The sequence below is a fragment of the Sphaeramia orbicularis genome, chromosome 22 (genome assembly GCF_902148855.1).
Source record: "Sphaeramia orbicularis chromosome 22, fSphaOr1.1, whole genome shotgun sequence".
NCBI lineage: Eukaryota > Metazoa > Chordata > Actinopteri > Kurtiformes > Apogonidae > Sphaeramia > Sphaeramia orbicularis.
In genome coordinates, this window is record NC_043978.1 from 30,915,011 (window position 1) to 30,934,114 (window position 19,104).

Here is a 19,104-nt window from a genome sequence, read left to right on the forward strand (position 1 = left end):
CAAAAACATCATATATCATGGTGAAACACTGACAGGCTACATGTTACTGCAAAATGGCTATTTTTGCAGCACATTTTGATAATCTTGATATTTTCATTGTATATATATATATGGTTGTAAGATAAAATATGTTACACATCCTGGTTGTTATTTGTAAAAATGACTGTTGAAACTTCACTCGTCTTCTGAACAATGAAGATGATGGAGAAAGGGAGCAGCATCAGTGAGGAAAAGGATATAAAAGTTAACAATATTAACAGTTTATTACCCCACCCCCTAAAGGGGAGGCAAGGGGTATTACTTGTTTGTTAACACTAGCAGCAAAACTATTGGTTGAATTCATACCAAATTGGGTTTACAGATTGCCAGTGACCCAGAATAGATCTGATTACATTTTGGGAACAGTAGGTCAAATTTTTTATGAATTTTTCAAAAAAAATTTTTTTCTCCCATTTACTTATAAAGGGACGAAATTTCATATGTCTGTAGCAGCAAAACTATCGGTTGAATTCATACCAAATTGGGTTTATAGATGGCCAGTGACCCAGAATAGATCTGATTACATTACACCTTTTTTTTTTCTCCCATTTACTTATAATGGGTGAAATTTCAAATGTGTATAGAAACATACATTTTGTTTCAATTCACTTAAAATTGGCACATATATAGAGGCAGCTGATATGCTGACATCAGCACATGCATAGACATGATGACTTCAGCTGGATCAATGCCAAAATAAACTACAATATGTGCGATGGGTGGACTTTGTTGAGCCTGGCACCACTTGTTTACTGATTGTTTCACTACAGTTATGTCCTAAAGCAGAAAAAAGAGCCCACCAGTCTGCTGGGACCCAGAGACCTGTGTTGGTTTACTGTAAATGTATCTGGCTGCGTGACAAATTCCAGAAATTAATTACACATAGTAGAGCAGAGAGAGGAGATAGTCATGAAACCAGAGTCCCTAAGCACATGTCAAAGGTCCACACCCAGTACTTAACACTTCAAAATGGGTAAAATAAGAAAATACAGGCAGAGGGATGGGCTTCTGCACAACAGCACAATATTAGAGGATCAAGTAATGATTGACAGGGATTATTTATGTGTGAGTGTATAAAATCTTGGTACATATTCTCCCTTTAAATTGGTTTTATATATTATTGATATTCCAAACTCTGAACAGCAGGGTGGAGTTATGCACCAGAATACATTTATGACTAGCAAAACCACAGTGAATCAATGGAATGAACAGACTGTTTCAACCACTGAATGAAGTATAAAGCTCATTGTTTACACACATCTGTATTATGGCATTATTAAGTTTTCCTGTCTTGACAAAAACTCATAGTAATTTAATTAGATGGTCAAAATATCACTGTGTCTTATAACGTTACATGCTGTTTCAGCTGATAGTTTATATTATAGCTCTGTAAAATTAGCTCTGACAGAAAACAGCTACAGTAAAACCACAAATCCCCTCTGTTTTCTGTATGGTTTGCGTTGTCCATAGCTGCAGTAAGGATCTGTTTGAAATCATCCAAACAAGGTCAGAACTGTCACAGGGTAGTCTGAACCATAGATCAAAGAAAGTCTGTGATTATAGCTTCAAAACTCCATTCTTTTCATTTAGAGCTGTGTCCAGTGGTGAAAACAACAAAAAGGGCCTCTGGACTGATAGTTGTTTCTTAGTGGTTCTCATCTCATCTCATCTCATCTCATCTCATCTCATCTCATCTCATCTCAACACTTTTGCATTCTTTGGTCAAAGGCCCTGTGGTGTTGGTTTTCCTCACCATAGGACAGTGTTTCTCAAACTGTGGGGTGGGTCCCCCAGGGGTGGCGTGAAGGCTTGCCAGGGGGCATGGGATCACTCCTGGGTGTTTTTTTCTTTCTTCAAGTTGAAATATGTGGCAGGAACTAATGTTTTAGCATTGGAGCACCCTTGTCTCATTTTAGAGACATACAACAAACAAATCTACTGCCATGGTGATCTGTCACTAAACTAGACAAAGAGTTCAGGTTTGGAGAATGAACAAGGATTGGACTGGAAAAGAAAAATCGGCAATGTTTCTGTTTTTGCACAGTTTGTACTTTAATGTTCTGAAATGTGCAATGTAAATGGGCTCATTGTAGACACTGATATTATTAAAATGTTCATCTTTGTTACCAAAATTTGTTTGTTGTTTGAAAAAAAAAGGAACTTTGTCATAGATGTAAGATAATTGTGCATTTACTATTTTACCTGAGACAAAAATATTGTCTCAGGTAGTAGTCTAGTTGAGTTTATTTGTATTGTTCAAGCAAAAATCTAAGTTATTTTTAATTTACATAACAAATTATTCAAAGAAAAGCAAAAAGTATTGTTACAATATTGATGTTTCTTTCAATAAAAGTTATAATTGTGCCACTGTTATAATGTTGTGAGGGTTGAGGGGGGCCTGGAGACTTTTCGTCCTCCAAAGGGGGGCCCGACAGAAAAAGATTGTGAACCACTGCTATAGATCAGCAAAATGACTCACTACTCCCTCTAGTGGATGCATAAATGCACAGGACCATTGGTGTAGATGTATTCAAGTCATATCTCTACTATATAATGCATTGGCATATCTAGCATAACATAAAGACTCTTTACTCTAAACTCTCTAATGATAATTTTAGCTAAATATTTTAAAATATGAAAGCATAAATATTATGTATAACCACTTTGAAGGTTCAGTGTGAAATATTTAGCTACATTGAATGTATTCCCATGATCTATTTAGTCCATTCAGGACTTTTCTGGATACAACAGAAGAGGAAGTCCATGAAAATCAGCCTGTTCCCTCTTTAGATATAAGCTCGTTCTAAGGTGATGAAAATGCAATTATTCTTATTTTTGTGTTAGTATACACTCAATTTCTCTTCCTAAATCCCTGTAACTCTTAACCACCTGACCTTTAAGTAAAGTTTGTCTGAGAATTTGACTTGTTTTTGGGTGTTTTCACAGTGTGGTATGGACCTGCTGTTCTTCTTGATATGTCTTATTTTGCTCCTATGATGCCATCCACAGGAGGAGTCTGCATATGTCAACTCGTAGTAAATTATTTTCTAGCAGGGACAGCTGACACAAAGTTCAGTGCAACAAATATAGCTGTGATAATGGGTTTTAAATGCAGAACTTTTATGAGAACATTATCCCCTCTCAGTCACCCTTTGGACAATGTAAAATAAACATCTGGTGTATTTCTGCTTCTACCTCTTGACCTCATCACACCCAGTTCATTCCTGTCATAAACAAACCAGCTAACAACCATATGCAGTGCAGCTTCCAAGCTCTTCCACTTGTCCATTATCCACTGAAGAGAGGCACCACTTTGGTCCACAGAGGAGCCAAAAACACATATGACCGTAACTGTGGGCACCTCAAAATATTCTCCTTTCTTACTCTACTATATTGTTTTGATAAGTACAAAATGATTGCGTTGCCTCTTGACCTCATCATACCCTGCTCATTCACTTTGTAAACAGACCAACTGAGTTACATTTATGGTTTGATCTACAACTCTTCTCTTGTCTGAATCCACCAACGAAAGCCCCATTTAAATGGCCCTTTCCTGAGCCAAGGATACAAGTGACCGTAATGTGTGCAGTCTCCGCAAAGTATTCTTCTTCCTCCACACACTGTATTGTTTTGATAAAATGGTTTTACATGATAAAACGGTTGGATGAGTTGTGTAAGTGTCCTCACATGGCAGGATCAGCAGCGTAAAATGCTGACATAGATTTCCTGTCAGGATACAGTCACATGGTGAAACTAGTTTACACTAGTAAAGAAATCAATGAAGAGAGAGCAGCACAGAGGTAGGAGTCCAGTTTTGTATCTTTCACTGAAGAAATGTCTGGTTTTAGTTTAGACATGAGCCTAGCTTGTGTATAGAGACAGAACAACAAAACTTTAACAAATGCTTTGAAACTTACTAACACACTTTGATTTGCATCTTATAAAACATATTTAACCCACTAGTGCAGTTTAAACTAACTAACTACCACCAAGTTCACATCATCAAACACAACATATTTTTAATAAATCTCATTGCAGACACAAATACAGAATTTCTAAAGCACAAAAAGTCAAGAAAAAACATTTTCTTCCACATGACAATATTTTCACTGATGAGGATATTTTGCTGTGGAGTGGATTTTGTAGCTGCTGAGATTTTGAGATTTCTTTAGTAAGATTAGCATGACCTGGGGAAAATTGTTATGGTCTCCATAAAACAGTTAACCTATTTGCTTTTGCATATTTACATGCTGACTGTAAAAACCTTAAAAGCCCAGGCTGCTCTTGTTCAACTTCACGTGTGCTGCAGCAATCCATAACAACCCATAACTACTAATGCTGGAGCTAAGTTAATGATCTGCATTGGTCAGGAAACTTCTAGCCATGTGGGAGGGACATAAAAATTTAAATAAACTAGTGATGTTTGATACCACATCTGATCTGATACTGAGTAAAATTCAGCCTGGTATTGGCGATACCGATCTGATACTGATACTTTACAAATACACTTAATGTCTGAAAAAAAAAAAAAGGTATTTTAAATCATAACTTCATAAAGAATACAAGACATGAGAGTAATTATAGTTTAATTATTAAGAACTTTTCTAAAAATGAACACTTGCTTATTAATTCATGCTACATGAACGTATTAACATGAAAATACTGAACATGTAACACTTCAACAAACCCATCCAACATTGACACGTTCCCTCATTCACAAGTTTTTATTGAGGAACAATAACATATTTACTGTTTTCCCCTGTAGTCTGTTCCATTTGTTGCTCAGTACAGACTGAGTGAGTCAGAGTTGACTGACTGAGAGGCGTGATGCAGTACACACTTACCCAGGCAGAAGAAGAACTAGTTCCCACCAATTGCGTATCATTTGGACAAGATCCCTATAGTTCAGCTACTTTCCACTGAGTTCCTGATATACATAACCTCCAAGTATCAAAAGATCAATATTTTGATTTGTGAATCAACTCTAGAGTGTACAGATCTGGTATCAGAAGTATCAATAGTTCAGTATCGATCTGCACATCACTAAAATAAACATATCACTACTCTTTTTGTACTAGTATGTGTAAGAATATTATCTTGTAATTCAAAGATCTTCTCAAGTATTTGGTATCATTAGAGGTGAAATTGAAATTTTTAATAATTTAAAATTAAATAAATACACATTCTCTCTGCTTCAAAGAGTCACATTTTCTTTATTAATTAAATTTTACCTTTCTGTCACAGTGTTTAGAACAATTACAAAGAAGTGTGTAAGTATTTTGTGACTTCTTGAAATACTGCAGAAATAATAAATACAGCAATAGATGTGATTCAGTGATTTAATAGACTGGTGCTCCAGCCAGAGATATCTAATGTTAGCTAATTTAAGCTAATTGACTGGTTAAAAAAAAAAAAAAAAATGCATTTGATGCATTGACTAGCACCACCTGCTGTTGTGGAGGGTAAACTACTCAGGGATGTTTGTAAGAAAATCGCACATAGTAGAAAGATTGTGCCAATACTGACATGACATCTTTTTTCTGTCCTTGTATCATATGTTTTTTTTTGTTTTTTGTTTTTTCTCCAGCATGATGTATTTAAAAAACAAACAAACAAACAAACAAAAACTATATGATGAGTTTTGCACTGTGTTGTTCACGTTTAATATTTACAAGCCAAATAGTGCTGAATGAAAAACGTGTTGTTTTTTTTTTGTTTTTTTTTTTAAGTTAACTCCATATATTTAACATTTCACATTGCAGATCTTCCAGTGTTCTTTCTGGTGGTGGTTGTGTAATATGTGACTCAAGCTCATTTTTCTTTCTTTAAAAATCTTCAGGTTTCTGCAATGGCTTTTAAAGCATTCACACAAAAGCATGTCTATGAAAAGCAAGCAGCCCCTAAAGAGAAGGACAAATCCATCATCCAGTGCCTAGAATGCTGTGGCAAGAACTTGTATATAGGAACCAAGGATTCAACAGTTCAGCACCTCCTCCTGCCCAGTTTAACAAATGAACCCCAGAGTCCTAGAGATACCAGGGAAGGAAGGCTGAGAAAACTAGGCTCCAGTCACCCAGTAGTCCAGCTGAGGGCAATCCCTATATTCAACCACCTTCTGGTTTTGTGGGACCGGAGCGTTACTGCCCTAAACATGTTCTCTCTGGAGCCCATCCCCGCCCTGAAGAAGATCCAACACGTGTCGTTATTCGAGCTGTGCGACCTCACAAACCAGTCGGAGGCAGTGGAGATGGTGACCTGTTCGAGCCGAAGGAAGGTGATCAGGATCCACATTGTTGGAGTGGACAAGTGGGAGGTAGTCAAAGAAATCACACTGCCCCAGGACCCTGTGGCCTTGGCGGTGGATGGTGGAAGCCTGTGTGTAGCTACAAGTGACAGGTACCTCCTCTGTGACCTTAACACTGGGAACAGCAATGAGCTCTTTCCACACAGTCACAGCCGGCAGCACGTTGTCGTTACATCAGTGGGACGAGGGGAATTCCTGCTGAACGGGCCTGAATCTTTGGGTGAGACCTGTCAAAACACTGTTGTCAGAGGACACTGGTGGCAATTGTAACTCACTCATTTCCTCCAATTTGGAAACAAGGAAGAGTGATGACACCTGCTCTCCACAGGCCCGCTTGAATTTACTCCTCACATGTTGAAAAGGAGTGGAATCATTTTACCTTGGCAGGAATTTTCAACACAAAGCTTAGTTTTCAGGAATGAAAGCTGCTTTTGGATGTAAAGATTTCCAAAGAGATGACTGTAAATTGAAACTCATTTTACGTCAAGTTTATTGGGTAAAATGAACATGAACGACCCATGTTTATATATTCATGAGAGGCCTTTCATCATGACATTTAAAAACATGACATCTCAAGGACAATATGTTCACTTAGACTCAGCGATACACAATTTTAGCTATAACTGCTCATAATAATAATAATGAGATGAATACATGAACACATTTGTAGTGTATGAACAGCAGATGCATCTTATTGAATTAACTAGAATAGAATAGAATAGAATAGAATAGAATAGAATAGAATAGAATAGAATAGAATAGAATAGAATAGTTTAATTGTCATTGTATGTCATCCATACAACAAAATTAATAACAGATAGATAAATTAATTAAAAAAATCTTTCCCACTTCCTGAAAATGGAATTTTTTTCAAATCAGAGAGGCTAGTGTGATTATAACCGCTATTACTAGGTGTCACAAAGAGGTCACATTACTTCTGTACATTACACAATGGGCAATTTATATAATTATTGAATAAAAATGCTAATTATCATAAGACTTTCACCACTGACTGGGAGCTGGTAATTTGTTAAAATTCACTGACTCTACACTTAAGCTAACAATTGTCTCATTTGCTAAAATCCATGATTACAGTTCGTACACTGATTTCCAAGTAGAGGACTTGGGCTGGATTTTCAGCAAAAATTCTTACTCTGAATTCTTGCTCTTTCATTTGGTCGTCTATAGCCGCAACACTACCACTATAGCTTTTGAAGTAGATGCTAATGTCAACAAATAACTATAAATGCAAGTATTCTCTGTGTCTTTTTTAGATAGTATCTCTATATTGCATAAATAAAAAAGAAGTTTGTCTTCTGCAGAAACAGAAACACATATTTGCTTTGCATGCATACAGCCCCTGATATAACAGGTACTACCTTGCCAGTATCAGATATTACAGCAAAAATGAGATGTGCTTGTAAATGAGACACTGAAGGTTAACTCTGACAGAAATACTCTGAAATTCAACTTTTCAGCCTTAGTGTGTTATTGGTGGACCTAAAAAGACTTCATTACTTTTGTGAAATTAAATTATTTTTTCTAATTATGTAGAAAATCAAGGTCAATGAAGTTACCATATTTGGTTCCTTACCTGTAAGTGGCAAAGAAATAAAAAATAAAATAAACTCCCAGAAGTAAATATAAAAAGTAAAAGACAAACACATGTAAGGTGAAAGGAACATATATTTTAGAGCATTAGAACATCGCTTTTAGAACATTAGACCAACATAAGTGCTGATCCAGACACCTGTCCACATCCACATTATCCTTTTGAACATCATTCCTTACATTAGTACCATTACTTCATGGTACCTAACAAAGCAGGTACACTCACTGTTCATTCTTACAGACCCTGTAGACCACATTGGACCTGAGATTGTTGACTCACTGTCCTCACTAGACAATTTTTCATTGGACATCTGTGCAAAACTTTACTGATATTTATTAAATGTCGAAAAAACAGAAGTGCATAATGTCAGTTTTTCCAAGAAATCACAAATGCGGTGATTTGTTTATTTATCATCGCATGATGATACGAGAAGTCATTCCATAAACATGGCGACAAACGTAAATATGGTGTTGATTTACACATATATTCATTATTATTATATATTACCCCTCTGTCTCATAGTAAATTGGGTTTCCTGGTGTGTCCACACACAACATGTTTCTTCTTCTTCGCTTGTTGTAACGTCTGCCAACATCAGTTTTTTTAATTCACCTGACTCTAGTTGCGAAAAATGGTCTTTCCTTTGCAGTTTTGCGTGATATACCATTTGAGCTACGCCCATAAAACCACTTCTTGCCGGCGCAAAAACTTTTAATCGGAAAATTAGACTTTTGGCAAAAATGCCGTTTTTCCATTAAGTACATTTTTATGTGCAAGTTATACTAGGGTCAGTGGAAAAGCGACTACTGTAACTGTTGCTGTCACTGTCTTGTAATGTATGCGGAAATGACCAATAATAGTCACTTGCCTGATAAAGGGTGAATATGCGTATACTTTCAGAGTTACAATCACTCTTAATTTTGCAGTCTTGTATGATATATGCAGGGGGAAGAGTACATTTCAAATGGTCTGTGAGTTGAGAAGGAAAGTGTAAAAAATATTACAACTGCCCCCAGTCTCACACTGTTCTCCATCTCGGTGAGCACAAATATGTCATCATACGCGTCCTTTCCAAAAGCAGCTATACAGTTCCATGTCATATCACTCCCCCGTATATATCTGTGTAGCCAGTGGATATTTGTTTTGCCATGATATCATTTCTCCCTCCTCATCCCTCAGGCTTGTTTGTGATGAAGACCGGGATATGCCAGCGCCCTCCCCTGCAGTGGCCTCAGGAGGTGCTGGCAGCCGGAGTATGTTTCCCTTACATCCTAACCCTACAGCCCCAAGTGCTGTCTGTCTACAGTATGTTAGATCAGCAACGCAAACACACTGTGAGTCTCAGTGGAGCGAAGGGTCTGCTCTCCACATCAGGTAAACCAAACAACTTCAATTCATCACCCAATTCACACAGATTGTACACAGAAATCCTGCCAAGATGCGGTTTGTTTTAAAAGATGTACCCATCGTTTGTCTCCATGTGATGTTTGCACTGATTCAGTCAATCATTATCGTTGCACCTACTGTTCCTACACGCTGAGTGTCTCCAAAAACCAAGAACAAATCTCTCCTCAGATGGTGTGTTAGTGTTCACAGAGAGAGACATTTTCAGCCTGTGTCTGGTACCGATAGAAGAGCAAATCCAAACCCTGGTGGGCCACGAGAGGGCTGATGAGGCCTTATTGCTGCTGGAGGGAGTTCAAAGCCATCGTCCACTTGACTCTCACAAGGTGAAATTCAATTTATAGAGGTATAGCAGAGAGCAAAATGTAGGTCTGTGATATAATGGGAATGGTAAGGGCATAAACCTCCAAGATGCAAGTGCCCCAAATAGAAAAATGTGCAGTAGATTCAAGTTATGGGGATGAAATCTAGATGTATTGGTTCTAATGTCTTTGCATCAGTACAATCTGATTCAGTTTCATGCAATTATTACCAGACACCCTCTGCTTTTATTCTTTACAAATATGACCAATGTTTTTTATATCTACAGGTATACTATTTTCATTCTCCACTGCTTTCTGCTTGTTGTAAAATTGTAACTAGACATTGAACAGAAAAGGGCTGGTGTAAGTCTACATCCAGGGCTGTTTTAATCCTTTGTCCAAAAGAAACAACAAAAAAACCCAAAACCCTGGGAGACATGTTTTTTTTTAAGTACATTCCGTCACAATATGTTTCCTGGCAGTACATTACGTGTTACAGTACTTTTGTGCTTCATTACAATACAACATCCTGATCCGCTGAGTAGATGACAAAGCCTTCATGTCCCCTAAGGGTCTTCACAGAGTTGCAGTGGCAAGCAAACAGATATGTGAAGTAAATATGGCACATAATTATTTTGATTTTTCCTCTCTTCTTAAAGCTGCTGGAGACATAATCAGAGGTAAAAAACAGATAAAATACATACCTTTTTTCTGTGAAGTTGTTTTGTAGATAATGTCTAAGTAAACCGTGACAACTAGCGGTGATTTCAGGTGTGAATCACGTATTTAACTCCTTTACCTGTCTGAAAAAACCTGCCCTCATGGTGTAGATTTTCTATTGCCTGAAAACCAAGCATTGTTATTTCCTCTCAGATCACTTGAATCTCAATCTATCAAGACCTGCAGCTTTAAGGAGAACCAAAGCTATCAAACATACTACATAGAATTGCTTAGCACCATATTCTTTTTTTTTTTAATTGTAATGAATGAAGTGTGGGTACACCAGCTTCCTCCCACCATCCAAAGACATGCATCTTAATAGGTTAAGTGTTCAATCTACATGTCAGGGTGAATGGTTGTTTATGCGTGTACCTCAGCGCTGTGATGAACTTGCAACATAACCTTTGTCTGTTGGTTGTCAGAATAGACAAGGCAACGTTATTTATATAGTGCATTTCTGACACAATTCAATGTGCTTTACATAAATAAAAGGAATCTGCAGTGGACAATAAAACAACAATTTTAAACAAAAACAGGGGTTCTGTAGGTCATTAAAAAGCATTAAAACTCACTGAATAGATTTTGTGAAAATGAAGGCCTTAAATGGCATTAAAAAGCATTAAATTCAATGTTCACAGTCATTAAAAAATTAAATACACTTGATGGAAAAAAAAAGCATTGTTATTCATAGTTTATTTTGATTATATAAACATTTAATGATTTTGATCAGAAGTATAGTGTGATGATTGACAGGTCGAACCCTTTAGTTCAGGGGTGTCAAACATGCGGCCCGGGAACCAAAATCGGCCCACCAAAGGGTCCAATCCAGCCTGTGAGATGAATTAGTGAAATGCAAAAATTACACTGAATATATTAACAGTCAAGGATGTTAAAATAATTTTGGGTGAATTCAGTCTGAAGTGGGTCAGACCAGTACAATACTATCATAATAAAGCATAAATAATGAAAACCACAATTTTTTTTTTTCTTTGTTTTAATGTAAAAAAAGTAACATTACAGAAACATTTTTACTTTTACAGACTAGCCTTTTACAAAAAATGTGAACCTGAAATGTCTCAAGAGAATGAAGTGTAATTGTACCAATATTCTGCCTGTTATTAAATGTTTTGTGTATTTGTAGATCCACTGTGATCTGTAAGTTGTAATGAACGTGTGAAAATGAGAAGTCGAGGCAAAATAATGGCATAAATAGTTAAATTTACACTTTTTTTCTTAATAAATTTAATTTTGTTCATGTTTTTCACATTTTTGTAATGGATAGTTTGTAGATATAAACATTTTGATAGTATAATTTTCCTTTTTTCACTCTAAAACATAGAAACTAGATGTACAAATTTTGGAATTCATGCTATTTATAGATTATTATTTTAATATTTTAAAGATCCGGCCCACTTCAGGTCATATTGGGCTGTATGTGGCCCCTGAACTAACATGAGTTTGACACCTCTGCTTTAGTTTGCTATTGTTTATGGCCGATACACGAAGTCGTAACACCAGCAACATGCTGTGAGCATGCTCATGCCGTGGTGAAAGTGCAGAGGGAATATTACCAAATGTCGGAAAAATGGAAAAATGCAGGTTTCAGCAGAAGTGATTGGAGGAGGAACTATTCAGAACCTGGTTAAAGCCTGTCGATGGTAAACCATCATAAAACTAAATATAGAACTATATCTGCAGTTGGACATGGGCATTAAATTTGTTTAAAGTGGCATTAAAAAGCATAAAATTAGATTTGCTGATACCTACAGAAACCCTGAAAAAAAGATTGAAATATAAAAAAACCCATATCTATAGAGGAGAATACAGGATCCATCCATCCATCCATCCATCCCCCTTGACTTTCCTAATGATTAAACTCTTAGGAAAATGAATGAATGAACTAAGTCTTTTCTTGCATCACAATAGGCTGAATCATATCACATCCCACTGAGACTTGTCTAATATATCAGATAATTGGCATTGCATTAATTTGTGCATTGCAGCAGCCTCAGTGATGGAGATGCTTATCACTATTACAATACAAAATCCTCTTCTCAGTGATTAGAAAAATCTGTTTCTTAGGATACGTAGATAAAAAAAAAAAAACACACATTTCTGTTTCCTTTGTGTAACTTATTCATGTGAATGAACGTTACAACTATCCCATGCTGCTATAATTTCACCTCTTTAGAAATGCATGCGTACCACTGATGTGGAGATAATATACATGTATTGCAAACCCAGCTGGCATTGCATCATAGTGTTTGAATTTAATATTTCATCACTATAGAACAGACTGAGCCAGAATATCGGAGCACAGACCGAGTACATTACACTGCACTGCCATTGTAGGTGTATTCCAGTTGGATGAATGCAACTCAGCAGAGCAGATGGTGTCTGAGATTTGGCGCAATCACAATTAACATGCTAATGAGTCATTCTTTATAATTTGTCATGTAAAATACTTGTTTTGTGCAGTTTGAAAATCGTCATACAGTTTTGTGCCTCAGTGCTCTAAGTTCACAAGTGGATTAAATAGTGTCATACAATGTGTGTCTGGTTTTAAGAGGATATGTTTTTTTTACTGGCAGGAGCTGCAGAAGGCCATCACTTGCCTGGCTGGATTTGTTCATTTTTACCAGGAGGGTTTTTCAGAAGCCAAGGACCTATTCATGTGAGTACAATTCCCTTATATGAAATATCTCATTTAAAACAGCCTAAATAGTACTAAGAATAGAATGTGAGTTTGAGAGATCTTTCTTATTGAATTACTCATTGAGGTCTAACACAAATAAATCAATACTTGTTGCCTACTCGAACAGCAAAGGTGAGCTGGACCCCAGAGAAATCATCAGCCTCTACCCTGACGTCAAGTCTTGTCTCAGTGCAGACTTTCAATCCCACCTGGATCAAGTGAACAAGCACAGAGATCTGGAGGTGCTGTGGCAGGAGGACAGAAACACATTTTATCATTACCAAGCTTTCCTGGGAGATTTCCTCAGAGGAGTCAGAGAGACTCAGCAAGACCTGAGGTGTAGAAAGGAGGTGGACTGCGCCCTCCTGTGGCTGTACGCGGAACAGGATGACACTGGAAATCTGCTGCAGCTTGTAACATTTCCTAATGAGTGCTGCCTGGATCAGTGTGTTCCTGTTCTGCAACAACACAAAAGGTAAAGAAAAAAACATGGTAATACTATATATTAAGGTGCATCAGGTATTTACCACATCATGACTTATTAACATACATATTAGAGCATACTGAGCCTTTACTAGTTATTAGGCAGTCCGTGGGGGATTAGACCTCCTCACTAAACAACTCCAATCTGTGTCATATGTTTAGAAAATGTAATTAGTCCCAGTAACAACCATAAAAAATTCAGCTTATTTGTGTTCATTTGTTTTTGAGATATCGGGGCATTGAAAATAGGGTGTGATGTTGATATAACTGTCCTGAACAAGTGGTGAAGAGTTCAATGAATCAATATTTCTTATAATTTGTGTATTTATAATAGAGTTTTTCAAGGCTGCAACATGTCTTAAGCATCTCTAAAAGGAGATCCATGATATGCTACAATAGTGGCGACTTACTATTTTTTGAATTGAGAGGAATTAATTATTAAAAAAATCATCTCACACCTATATTTAAAATGCATATTCCTCGTTGTACATTTATATCACAGGTATGTCTGCAGTAATACATGCATAACATATCGTGTCAGTCACAACAACTGGTGATTTATGGTGCATAAATCACTAATCGGTGGTGAATTCAGTGCAAATTGTGTTTTTCCCCCGAAATATATATTCATACAAATATTTGCACAGTTACTTGTGATTGAAAAAAATATTCACACAAAGTGATTCAGTGATGGTTTCACTATTTTTTTAATTATCATTTGTGTCTGCTCGTGGAACTAGTCATCAACCCAACTAGAAAAATTATATTACACCGAAACAACACTAAATACTCGTGTTCACACTTGATGGTGTGACAGAGAATTGTGTTATTGACTCGACTTGTTGTTGTGTTATTCAGTGACTTCTGCAGCAAGCAGCAATGAACTGAGGAACAAAATATCAAAATACAAGATATTTTCAAAATAAATGTATATATAATCCAAAACACAAATAACCCCCTGTAACATGAGTAGTAATAATACTAAATTTAGCTGGCAGGGATTATTTTGCATAGTTGCTTGCACATTTGAATATAGTAGGTGATGTATCCCTTTTATATTAAATAATTATGGCCTTATTGTACATACATTTATATAATTATTGCTAAGTCTACGGAAAGCATAAACTAATATTACATTTAAGGGCTCAGTATTATTAGAATACTTTAATGAAAAACATAAATTAACTCTTTAATACCCTAAATTTAAAAAATTACTCATATTTCATTTTATTCAAATACAGATGATTTGACTGCCTCATCAAATACAGATACAAATATTGATCCCATTACTAATATTGACTGATAAAGAAACACAATGCTTCTAATATGGATGTTAATAAGCAAATAGTTCATGGTGAATATGTGTATCACATATGTGATGATTCATGTACTATTTGTCATGTAATAATTAATAATTTTATATTCAGATTTTTTGCCTTAGGTTTACTCTATCAAAGCCATGGAGAGCACTCAGAGGCATTACAGGTATCATCACATCTTCACATGTTAATAATGTAATAAGTAGAAGATGAGGTGGTGTGTTTCAGCCTGCTATGTTCTTCCAGACGTGGGTGAAGATCGCAGATGGCCTCCTCACAGACCCCACTTGCTCTGATGTGTATGAACACATAGTGTCGACTCTTAGTCAGCTCATAAACAAAGATGTTGTGTGGGCATTTGCAGACTGGGTTCTGCGCAGAAACCAGGAGGTAGCTACTGGATTTTTCATTCTTTTGACCTAACTGCAGAGGGCAGGGTTGCACAGTGCAACTATGCTTTGTAAATGTCCCTGTATTATGTAAATTACCTTAAATTAAAACCATTTTTCTTATTGACACTAACACTGAATGACTAGTAATCATCTTTACTGTCTCCAAAAAGACAGGTGTGCAGATTTTTACAAAGTGGCCACCAGACAACCAGTTTTCCACACAAGACGTACTTGTTCTTCTGGAAGCATATCCACAGGCGATGATGTTGTATCTTGAGTTTTTAATTCATGATTTACACAGTAAGGTGGGTATGGTTGATCTGAGAGCCTAACACCTTTATTAAATGAACTAGAACATGTTTTGTGTAATCTGCCCTCAGGAGGAGAGACATCACAGCCATCTGGCCCTGGCATATGTTACACACACACAGCAAGAGGAAGAAGAGGCAAAGTCAAATCTGACGGCAACCAGGGAGAAACTGCAGCAGCTGCTATGGGATTCAGCGTTTTATGACATCTCCATCATATTTGGTGTGTAATATGAAGGTTCAGAAGAGGTTGAGGGATCTAATTGTAGAAACATAATACAATGTTGAAATTATGTTCTCAGTACAGTATAATTATATGAAAATCAGAAGTGTGGTGTTTTCTTTATCTCACAATTCTTAGCATAAAATTTCTATCTGCTGTGTTGCACTGTCATGTTCCTGTAGTGACTCAGAACACACTTAGATGAAGACAGGGCAGTGTAATCTGCAGCAGCCTGCTGGTATTTAAAATGCAAATTTTGGACCATAAAAGAAAAGAAGTGGTTTTTATTTTTGCATACAGTCTATGCTATAATTTTCCTTTAACCCTGAAGATCAGCTGAGTTGATTTGTTGAGTCTTTGAATTGTTAAGATTGTACAATGAGATGTTATAACACTAACAAGACTATATTTCAAAGGTTCAAGTCAAATATTTTCATTACTGTTTTTCGTTTTATTTATAATTGACCATTGTTTTTAATGATTTGAAAACCTGCAACATACATATAATATGATAACATATTGCAATCTAACACACAAAAGTGACATACCAACAAAGACGTCTTTAATTGAGTTTATCGCAAAATTGTAAAGGTTCACTATGTTCAGATCAGTGTGAGCTCATACATTTATATGAATTAAGTGTTTTAGTTGTTTGAGCTGGAAAACCAGTCATTGGTTAATGTTGGCTGACTCATATGGAGTTAGATAGCTCAGGTCATTAATTACAAAAAATTCTTTAATGCTGCTCTTCTATACATTCCAACACAAATATGTAATCAGATGAGCTTATGCTAACATTACATATTTAACCCACTAAACTCAACTGCAGACATTTTTGCTGGTATGTAGTTTTTTTGTTGTGTTCAGTATCATAGATTCATTATCTGTGATCATTTGTTCATTATTGTAGTTTGACCAACCTTTTAAATTTAAACTAGATTTTTCCTAAGGGTGAATTTACTGTAGTTCAGCCCGTTCCAGTCTAAAGTATGTGATCTTTTGCAAAACTATGCTTTCAAGTTAGTTTCCCAACGCTGGGTGTGTAAATACATTCAAAGGAGATACTAAATCATCACTTAATGAGCCACACATTTGATCTTATTACAGAGAGAGTCAAATCCACATCTCTGCACATGGAAAAAGCCATTCTGCTGGGTAAGGCTGGTGAACACTTTCAAGCCCTACAGCTGCTGGCCCACCATGAGCGAGACCCCCAGGCTGCAGAGGCCTACTGTGACAGGTTTTCCCAAGGCCAGGACCCAGAGTACAGGCAGACTCTGCTCTCCACCCTTCTGAAGGTCTACCTGAACTCTGAGGGTCTGACTAGTGCTGCTGTGGATCTGCTCAATAACAACCCACAGGTCTTTGCTACAGAGAAGGTGGTCCAGGTCCTGCCTGAGTCCTGGTCTGTCCAACTGGTCTCCCAGTTCCTGGTTGGATCCCTCAGGGAGACTTTCCACCAGACGCGCATGAGGAGACTCCAGAAGGCTTTGGCCCAGGCGGAACTGTTCAGGCACAAGGTCATTTGGGTGAGTTTAATGACATATTTCACATTTTTCTGTAGTGAACGTTGTAAGTATTCTGAACCCTGTTGTCCTTTCATTCCCATCCACAGATGCAGGCCTCAAAAACAGCTTTCAAAGTTCACAAAGGGCAAGTGTGTAAGGTTTGTCAGAAGGACCTGACAGAGCCGCAGTTTATCTGTAACCTCCAAGGTGAACTGATTCACACAACCTGCACTGCCTTCTCAGCTTTGTAACATCTGCAGTGTATGGAAGGGGACTGTGTAAATGTAATAGATCACAAATTATTAGTTTGTTAATAAGTATTTTAATTATTCCATCAAAGTAATGAAAGTCAAAACAATTTGAGTGCATTTTTTAATTGCTTTTCTAATAAATGTTTTAACCTGGAAATTAAAGTCTGAAAAAGTCTTAATTTAAACCAGTGTAAACTTCATATCTATTAAAAGTTAACTAACATAACTTTAATTAAAACTACAAGGTTGTAATTTGAAAGCTCAAACACCGAAATCAGCTGCGGTGAGAAAATTATATTCTTTACCTTTTTAGTAAAAAGAACTTATTTGGAGGCACCAATCACCAGCATTCTGATTAGTGACTGTAACTGTATATTGTTTTCCCCAATTGATCACAATTGCATTTGCAGTTTAATTACATATATGCAATTAGTTACTCCTTATCATTGCTGATATGCAAATGTGTGTGTTTGTCTGGTGTTTGTACATTTTCCAAGCAGCAACCTCCAAGGCTGAAAGATGAAGCCAATGCAAAGTGCCAAAAATGGCAGATCCTTGAATGAATGGCCACTTGAGTCTGACTCCAAAACCGAATCAGTCAAATAAACATGTCAACACCCTGGTGTAAAAACCGGTTTTGGCCTCTATAGCAAATTTCCTTGCCCATGACAACTCTATGCTTATTTTCTAAGTTGGACATTCGGAACATGTATTTATTGAATAAAACACTTTTGTTTATTTAATGTTAGCTGTAGCTTGGCGAGTGTGACCCCTCACTCTTCCTCAGCTTCTCTGTCTTCTCCAAACACAGGCACTTCTGGCTCTAAAAAACCCAAAACGCTGAACTCAAGGCTTCAGAACTGCAGTCCACAAACCAACGAGTGACATCACAGAGACTTTGTCCACTTTTTATATACAGTCTATGGCTACTCGGCGCCCTAGATAATCATATTCATTTCTTGGTGTCTGTTTCCTACCTGATCATTTTTCTAGATTAGACTGTGTCATCTACTCACTACAACGATTCAATTCATGGACCTGAGACCAGACAAGTTCCCCAAGTAGAAAAAAGAAAATACATTGTGTAAATAACTGGTTTCAAAATGCAAAAAAGCAAGCAGTGCAGTTTTCCAGGGCGGCATGTCTGAGCCATTTCCTAAAGAGGCAGCAATAGCTATAAAGTGAAATGTGGAGGACACTCAGGGGCATATATTAAATGATCAGACAGTGGCGTTCTGCATGGAAACCACCTGTGGTCACCCGGATGGCCAAAGAGAATTTGATTCGTGTATATATACATCCCGGCCATCATGGTTTCCTCTGACTGTGTATATTTGTCTGCATGGAGCTGAAAATAGAATGTCAATAAGTGCAGAGGAGACGCTGCACGTGAGAGACTTTTTATTCAGCTCCTGCATTAATGTACATTTATACGCTAAAATATCCTCATAATTACATGTTGGAAGATGAAACATAAACAGGTTGAGGAAGCAGAGGGGGTTGGGGTCACTGCTGTTACAAACTAATTTTACAAGTCACCAAAT

At 36.9% G+C, this 19,104-nt stretch overlaps 1 protein-coding gene across 1 annotated transcript; it reads left to right on the plus strand.

Annotated features, from left to right (window-relative positions):
- The first annotated feature begins 3,785 nt into the window (after positions 1 to 3,785).
- On the plus strand, positions 3,786 to 18,903 carry LOC115413168 (transforming growth factor-beta receptor-associated protein 1). The gene is made up of 12 exons (XM_030125910.1): positions 3,786 to 3,839; positions 5,879 to 6,563; positions 9,135 to 9,329; positions 9,531 to 9,685; positions 12,973 to 13,055; positions 13,204 to 13,551; positions 14,987 to 15,044; positions 15,125 to 15,268; positions 15,441 to 15,575; positions 15,651 to 15,801; positions 16,909 to 17,330; positions 17,417 to 18,903. The coding sequence occupies exons 2-12, from the start codon at positions 5,888 to 5,890 to the stop codon at positions 17,558 to 17,560; spliced, it is 2,511 nt and encodes an 836-aa protein (XP_029981770.1). The 5' UTR covers positions 3,786 to 3,839; positions 5,879 to 5,887; the 3' UTR covers positions 17,561 to 18,903.
- Positions 18,904 to 19,104: the final 201 nt, after the last annotated feature.